The 8,293-nt window shown below is 38.2% G+C and overlaps 1 protein-coding gene across 1 annotated transcript in view; it reads right to left on the bottom strand.

Moving 5' to 3' along the window:
• Window positions 1-2,737: 2,737 nt before the first annotated feature.
• Window positions 2,738-8,293, bottom strand: part of PDE4D (phosphodiesterase 4D, cAMP-specific) — a 107,121-nt gene continuing 101,565 nt past the window's right edge. The window contains exons 9-10 of the mRNA XM_009326945.1: window positions 7,938-8,120; window positions 2,738-7,343 (exon numbers count right to left, since the gene is read on the bottom strand). Of these exons, the coding sequence (XP_009325220.1) occupies window positions 6,933-7,343; window positions 7,938-8,120 (594 nt within the window). The 3' untranslated portion in view covers window positions 2,738-6,932. The remainder of the gene's footprint in view (window positions 7,344-7,937; window positions 8,121-8,293) is intronic.

The raw sequence follows: 8,293 nt of genomic DNA, 5'->3' as shown, positions 1-8,293 counted from the left end.
TGGTACGTGCAATAAATAAAAACAATTTTAAAACTCCACAGAGTGCTTCTGTTCTCTTTCCACATCATGGCAAAGATCCTAAAACCAAGAACTGCTTTATGTGGGCCCTGTAACAAACCCAGGTGCCGGCAGAGGTCCACAGCCAGCTGGATTATAAAGGCAGCTCTACATCAGCTGGTGCTGCTTTTTTCATCAGAGGAGGAGCACTACTCAGTGTCTCTGCACATAAGTGATCCCTTGTATCAAGTAGGCCTTGTATCAGGCTTCAACCAACGTCACAGTTTAGGAGGCCTACCCCTGGCCATGGTCAGGACAGCCAATGTAAGCGGCTAATCACAGTCTGAGAATGCAACGGGCTATGCACAGCTCGTAGTTTGGTCAACGCTGCAGACAGTCAGGTTTTGAAAACTCAAGTTAGTAAGGGATTTGGAGTATTAGTTTTCTGGAGAGTTTCAACTATCAGAAGGTACTGAAGATTTAAGCCACCTTTAATTGTCTCTGTCTAGCCCCGCGTAATGATGGCTCATAGGCATGTGCCATAGGCCAAGTCCTACACATGTACAACACACATGCCAACTGTACTTTGATTACTACATGCTGCATAACCTCTATTTTCTTTTCCAGCCTTCTTCAGATAAACAGTGGTCTCTGCTGCATATTAGAGATGCTGATAGTGTAGGCATCTGAACTCTATGGATGCTGGAGGGAATGTGAAGTTCAACGTTTGGAGGTAACCGTGCAACGTGACTGCTGAGTTTCTGATCTGCATTTGCCGTCTGCATAGCTCATCAGCACTAGACAGTTAATGCTATCTGGGGCCACACATCCTGTATCTTCTCCCTCTCAGGGCTGTTTACCCAGGTATGATGTCATCCTCTTTCTCCTCCTCCATGCTAAGGGCTTGTTTAGCAGAGATAGTCATCACACATTTTTAGTCTTTAAAGCTGCGCTAAACTCTGCATTGTATCAAACAATTTTTGGCTTTTCAAATGTCCATCTTAAATACATGTGTAGTTCTTACTACCACAGTAACTCCAAGGACCTCAAAATATTTGCTTTGTGAGAAGGAAAAAAATACATCTTTGTACCTGGGGAACTGAGACAGAATCAAACTCAAGCTCAGTTCTCCTAATGGCCATATCCAAGCCACGGGATTGCCTTTGACGAGATGAGATTATTTTAGTTGGAGGGTATTTCTCCCTGCCCAGGTTTTGCTCCCAATTTGTCACTCTGACTTCTGTTTGGACTTCTTAACCCTCTTTATTACTTTTGCAGATTTCTCAAGCAGTTTGACAGGAGGAAGCTGGAGATTTTCTTTACCCTGCAGGCTAAACTAAATTGAACTAACTAAAGGCTTTTATAACATCTTTGAACTTTTGCGGTTTTGTTTTGTTTTTTTTTTTTCCTGGAAAAACTAAGCAAACTCATTCACAGCTGGTAGAGAAATTGGGCTGGTCATCGCAGTAAACACTAGGTGTGCTAGCAGCTGTGACTTTTGTTTTCAGTGCAGCAGAGAGATCAAGCAAACAAAGCTGCAGCTATTCAGACTATTTGTCTCATTAGGAAACAGAGGAGTCATGCGTTCAGAAATACATACAACTCCTATAGCAGCAGCTGGCTGCAGTGAAACAGGGAATCCATTTTGGTTTTGCTCTGAAACTTGCCTATGCTGACGCATTATTGCCACGCGCAGAGACAAAGTGCTGCCAGAAGATGTAGGAAGCAGTGGACTAATCCTGCCAGCTTCAGGCTCACCACATGCACAGCTGTGATACCTGAGCTCCACACTAAAAAGGTTTTAGCAGTCCCAACAAGAATTTTGGATTTCTGCTTTCCTTCATAATAGCCATGATATATACAAACCATTTTCCCACTAGGGCTGCTGGGAACCTGCAAGGACGAGCCTGCCAAGAGCCACAGGCACCATGTGGTTTATCTGCCCTGCCACGCTCAGTGCATCCTTCATCTTCCCAGCACAGCATTTACCAGCCTCTTCTGCCACCAAGGTGTGATTAAAAAGGGGTCCTAAGGATTGGTACTCCTTGCAAACTAACCCCAAACCCAAAGAAGAATCTAAGAGACTTAAGGAAAAAATGGACATAAAATTTTTTTGTATTCAATCAGAAACTGTTTTCAGCTAAGCAAACAAACAACTCCCCAAACAACAAAACCCTCACTCTGATCAAGGGGAGGTGCATGAAAGCCACTTCAAGAGCTGGGCCTGCATTAAGACCACATTTCTTCTTCAAGACAACAGCCGTCATTTACGAATTTTATTTTAAAAAACAATTTTATCATCCATTTAGAGCCGAGATTGTCTGGTCAATATTTAACTGTGGTACTCTTTTTCTTTTTTCTTTGTGGTATCCCAGCGTATTGCTGCTCTAGGCAATCTGTAGTCTCCTAGTTTCTTTAAAACTGAAGTTTTATTTTCTCAGGGTAGGCAGCTTTTGCCACTGAAGCCAATGGTAAAATTTCCTGAAAACTGAGACTGAACGCTTTTCTATATAATTGTATGGCACCTTTGTGGATTAGACTTCTTTATGAAATACCACATTTGATTGACTTTTCTGATTTTCCCCCCACATTTATTTTGTATTATCTATGGAAAACAGTATGATGACAAAAATATGGTAATCAAATTGTTCTGGAAATACGCTTTCTCTTAAGATGTCACAACTATGGGATGTATGTAAAAAAAAATTTAACTTGCAAAAGAAAATCAAATACAGTAACTAGGCAGAATCAACCCATGCTTTTATTTCCATTGCATATAAAATTTCATATGAAGGTATTGATGTACAGTACTATCCCATAGGCTGTAAGAGAGGCTAAGAAACCAGTGAAAGAATAGTCATGTGCAATGTTCACACAAGTTGCTACTCTCAAGACATACCCAAAGGAAAAATCAAATTAAAACAGTAACAAAAAATTGTTCAGGATTTCTGTTGTTATAGTGTCCCTTTTATACCATTTAAAACAAAAGCAATCAATTTACTTTGGGCCAGGGCTGCTAAAATCTACAGTTTGTGTCAAAAAGGAGGCTCTGTTTTTCCTTGAAAAAGAATCTCTCCTTTCACAAAGAAGTTGCATGCTACAAGGGCTGGGCATCACTGGAATGGAGGAGAGGCATTTACCTCGCTCTGGCAAATTCATTGATATCAGCTCTGAGTATTCTGGAGCAACGTGACAAGTCAAACAGCAAGAGATGCTCAGTCCAACCTGCAAACCTAATACTAGTGTTATTAAAAGATCTAAAGGTTTACCACGCCCTTGTAGATCTAGTGCATTATGCTATACACACCTGTACAAAGCCTTAGATACATCTGTATAAAATAAAACTTTGGCTGCTTATAACACTAATATTGGTGTTGGAAAGCATTTTCAAGATTAAAAGTGTCTTTTGTCCTAGTTCATGGATTCTGCTTATACAGTGATAATTTGTGCTACTAAATAAAGAAGGGATATTACAGGTGATTGTAAAAGTGTATGAGTGATACCCTTTTAACTCCAATTATTCCATTTCCCAATGGATGGGATGCATTTCCCAATATGCATCAAATGCTTATTAGAGATGCTTTCCAAAGCTCTTTCAGTGCAATTCAGTACTGAAATACAGCATCATTTTTTTAGAAGCAAAAAATGGCTGCAATAATCCCTGATGATAGCCTGTAAAAAGATAATCAAGAGACAATACAATTATATTGCCAGAAGTCTGGAAAAGCTTGAACTTCCAGTAGGGTCATGAATGAAAGCTCATTGTAGTATCATGCATATTAGCTCGTACGAGTAACCCCATCAGTTAGCAACTAAAAATATGATAGAAATGCCCAGCCCTAGCCCCACAGCTACCTTACTTTCAAATGCAGCAAAACAGAAGAAAATATTGTTTAAAGTTAAGGCACAGCCCTGGGACCAAAGACCTGCAGCTTTTTTTATTGATATCTCTTTATGTATTTTATACTTTTCTTGAATCTTCCATAAACAAGCTCTAAGGTGACATAGAATATATTACAGGAGAAAAAATGTACAAGGAGTATGTATACACAATAATCATTCTCTCACCAAGAGTTTCCAAATATAGCAACACCACCCTCACAAGGATGATGTTATAATAAGAACTGATAATTTACAATTAACATTACAGTATGTACATCACAATAAATACATGGTTGTAAACAGAGACAAACAAGACTGTATTACAGGTAAGGTCATTTGGTGAGAAAAATGTATGGCACATAAAATAAATAATGCATTTGAAAAGAACTGTCAAAGCTTTCTGTAAAATCCATTTCATTCAAGTTTTTAAACTTCTGAATGCTATTTGTTCTATCTATATTCTTTCATTATCATTTTTTAATAATGACACAAAACAGTTTAAGAATTCAAATACAGCATTATTGAGTACAGTAACTTGCAAGCTAAAGTGTACTGTTATAAGCAAGGTGAATTTTCTCCCCCCCCCCCCCCCTCAATACCCACTCACTGCATTTTCTTATGGCAAAAATATTCAGAACACATAAAGCCACTTGCAAATTGTATTGTTTTAAAGCAGTGTGCAATGCTAAAACACACTTTGGCAAAAGAGGAAAAAAAAAGATTGTACAGTGCATTATATCCCCAGCTCTAAGAAATGATAAAATTTTCTGTTATTTGATTGTCCACATATATGGATGTATATCTCACAATATGGTATTATTCTTTTCATTTACTTTCAGTTAGTGCAGATACAAAACCTTTTCAGGTCCCTATTGATTATTTCGGAATTTATATTGCTTTTCCATTATTAAGGTTCCAGGCACTCTTGGGGACTGAAAGGATTTTTAGATGGATCAGGTTCAGGAAGAAATGATGAACAAAAAAAAAAAATAGTCAAAAACTGAAAAAAACCCATGAGTTCTCATCATTCTCTTTCCTCCTTCAGCATCTTCTGCGCTAAGGCCCTGTGAGGGCTAAGGGTAAACAAAACTATGACCTGGATATAGAAGAATGCAAAATGCATTTAAAAGCTGGATTATTAGCCAATCGTTTTTAAACAGCTTTTTATTCTAGATCTCAGACACTTAAAAAACCCCCTGTATTCATATCTCAAATTTACTACAAAATGAATCCAAAGGGGAAATAATGGCTGTTGGTATCCTCTTTTGTTAAGAAATCATCTTGGTATTGTCATTTTACCAGAATTTTACAGAGTGGGAGTCTGCTAGCTTCCCTAGGCAACTATTTCCCATCTTCCACGCTCAAAACTACTAGTAAAGCGGAGGAAAAAAAAAATTCCTTCACCTTTCATGTGACCAGACAACAGGACTGGAAAATGACAAATACAAACTCCTACCTCCCTTTAACTTTCCAATTTACAGAAACTTTCAGTACCAATCAAACTGAAAAGCAGGATTTCCTCAGCACAAGCTGGATAAAGCATGAAAAGATCTGAGATTGAAATAATGTGGAGTAAACTACAACTCTCATGATGCATTGCTCATTTACTTAAAAACATAAAAAGAAAAGACTGACCTGGCTCTTCTTGCAGCAAAGACATGAAAAAATAATGCTAATCATTATATTTATGCTGTACACATCTCAGATTAGCAAATGGTTTAACTAGATAGCTGACACAGATAAAAAGTTATTAAGAGAGTCAAAATTGTAAATATTACACTAATGCTTTTTTTGCCAGAACAAATATTCCATACATTGTATTGGCCTGTTCTGATTTAGCAGTCTATAGCTCCCACCCAAAAAAGGTCTGGAAACCATGTTTCAGAGGGAAAAATTTTAGTAGTATAGCAGAAGAGCTGCTTTTGTATTAAGATGACAATTCACTACCTTTCTTACAGGCTCTAGTCCTGCAAATCCTAATCTTAGTGGTCCCAGTCGGTTTCACTGCGACCACTTCTTGTAGTAAGACAGAATTGGCAGGATCAGGCCACTATGAGGGCAAAAGCAAAACGTTAAGTTCCTCTAATACGTTTGGGAAAACTGTGATGAAAAACAAACAAACAAAAAAGCCATCATACTGAAAGAGTTTTATGTAACATAAAGGATATTCATGGAACTCACTAATATATAAAATAATAGACTTTTACAGCTCAATATTACTATGAGATTCTAAGGTGCAAAAAAAAAAAAAAGGAAAAAAACCTAGAAGTATTATCCAGTGTAGCACAGATTTGTACTGAAAACTTGCAAGTTACTCTTTGGAAAAAAAATAACCAGTGGCAGATGAAGTCTGAAGGTGTTTGTCTTTAAATATAATACCTTGGTACATTTAATAATAAAAGTAAGCTCTACAAAAGATCTCTCTTTTACATATTATACAAAATGCAGAGGTTAGCGCAACCCACTAGGTCACACTTTTTTCAGTCACGTATCAGGAAGACTTGAAATTAGAAAATTATGCAATTTCCACAGCTCATCTTCCTATTGGTAACAGAATCATGTTGTGTCCCATCATTTATGTGCATTTGTTTTCCAGTAGGAACCTCAGTTTATTTTCTGTCTGTTTCCTCTCATGATGAACATTATCCAATGTTCTGCTTGAGAAATACAATGAATTCAAAAACTATCAAAGCATACCAGCATTCAGTTGGCAGGTGGTACTCCTCTGAAAACATTTGCTTTATTTAATCAAATCTGCCAAATGGAGAGCTTATTAAAATGTAGTTTATGGATGTTCTCCCCCCTGCTTTCTGATGCCATGGAGGTGAAAATTCTTGTTACAATATTCCTGAGTGCCAAACTGAGTCATCAAGATCAGTTTTGATCAACAAACGTCCTGGCAGATGACAGCGAGTTGTGACCATGGTTGTAGCATATGACATACACTTTGGAAACCATTACCTAATAAACAAAACAAAACAAACAAAAAAAAAAAGAGAGGAAGAGGAAAAGAAAGGGAAAGGGCAAGAGAGAAAGAGACTGCATCTTCATTGTTACGTGTCAGGAGAATGGTCTTCTACCACAGAAGGTTCTGTCTGGTTCTCCTCCTCTTCTACTTCTTCCCCTACTTGTTCATCAAGAGGAATTTCAGTTGATTCTGAATCCTGGGTGCAAAGAGTCTTGCAGTCACTGCAGCTGGTGTCTTCTTCTACTTGACTGCCACTGTCCTTTTCGGTGTCTGACTCACCATCTTCCTCCAGTGTTAGTTCAAACTGGAATTTTTCAGTTTGGCCCTGCCTACCCTCTTCCTGGTCATCAGGTGCAGGAGAGGGACTTTGAGGGATTGTGCTCTGGTACCATTCTCGATTGTCCTCCAGTGTATCTAAGATATCCTGGGCATCTGGGTGAACAAGATCTGCCCATGTCTCCCACAGAGGATGAACAATGTAGTCTATAAAACCCACCTGTTTCAAATAATACAAAATTAGGATGAGCTCCTACTCACAAAGAAATAAACAACTATGCCTGTAAGTCACGCAAAGTATGAGAAATGTAACGCTAGTAAGAGACACTAGATGCACTACCCTTAAAGGTGGCTGAAAGGAAACTATGCTGTTTTATGTAGTAAATAGGGTCTTTTACATTTCAAAAGTCTGATTCAGGATATTGGATAAGGACTTGGAAAAGATTTGTTTTCAAATGAACTGTTTATTCCAAACAACTCCACTGTATCTAGTGAGCCAAACAGCTGCTTTATATTTAATTCTGCTTTTGAAGGAAACCCTAATGAGCAGCTGTACAATACTCTCTTTTGACATGTATGCTTCATTGCATTCACGACAATGATGGAATCCCTTCAGAAAACACACTGCCATGCACTATGTTTTCACAGTAAAAATCTCAGCTCCCCTCACTTACCACTCAGGAGCTGAATTAATTAACTAGGAGGGAAAAAAGGAAATAGTGCATTCAGAAATTAATCAAAACATGGCTATGGACCATCCTTTTCTGTTAAAATGTCATACTGTGTTATTTAACTGCCTACTCAAATCAATTACCTGTGATTTTTCTACAGATGCATTGTGCTTATCACACATGGGACTTATCTCCATTCCCCTCTCTCTTTCCCGATCTCCCTGACGGAAAAATTCCTCCATTATTCTGTCTGTCCATTGGCGGTAGAGATGGAGCGGCTTGGTTGGATTGCTTAGATCTGCACAGTGCACCATATTCTGAAGAACCTAAAATAGATTGAACACCTGCAGTGTTATTACACTGGAGAAAACCAGCTCCTTTTCCATTTACACTTTTGGTGGCTGTGAAACAGGATCTTGAAAATACATGTAGCGCAAGATTTATTCTAAACAGCAAAAACTTATGTGCTTGGGTGTTTTGCACACTTGCAGTAATCGCC

Source organism: Pygoscelis adeliae, unplaced genomic scaffold (genome assembly GCF_000699105.1).
Source record: "Pygoscelis adeliae isolate BGI_AS28 unplaced genomic scaffold, ASM69910v1 Scaffold116, whole genome shotgun sequence".
NCBI lineage: Eukaryota > Metazoa > Chordata > Aves > Sphenisciformes > Spheniscidae > Pygoscelis > Pygoscelis adeliae.
Note: the sequence above shows the minus strand (reverse complement) of the source record. Positions and strands in the feature narration are given on the sequence as shown.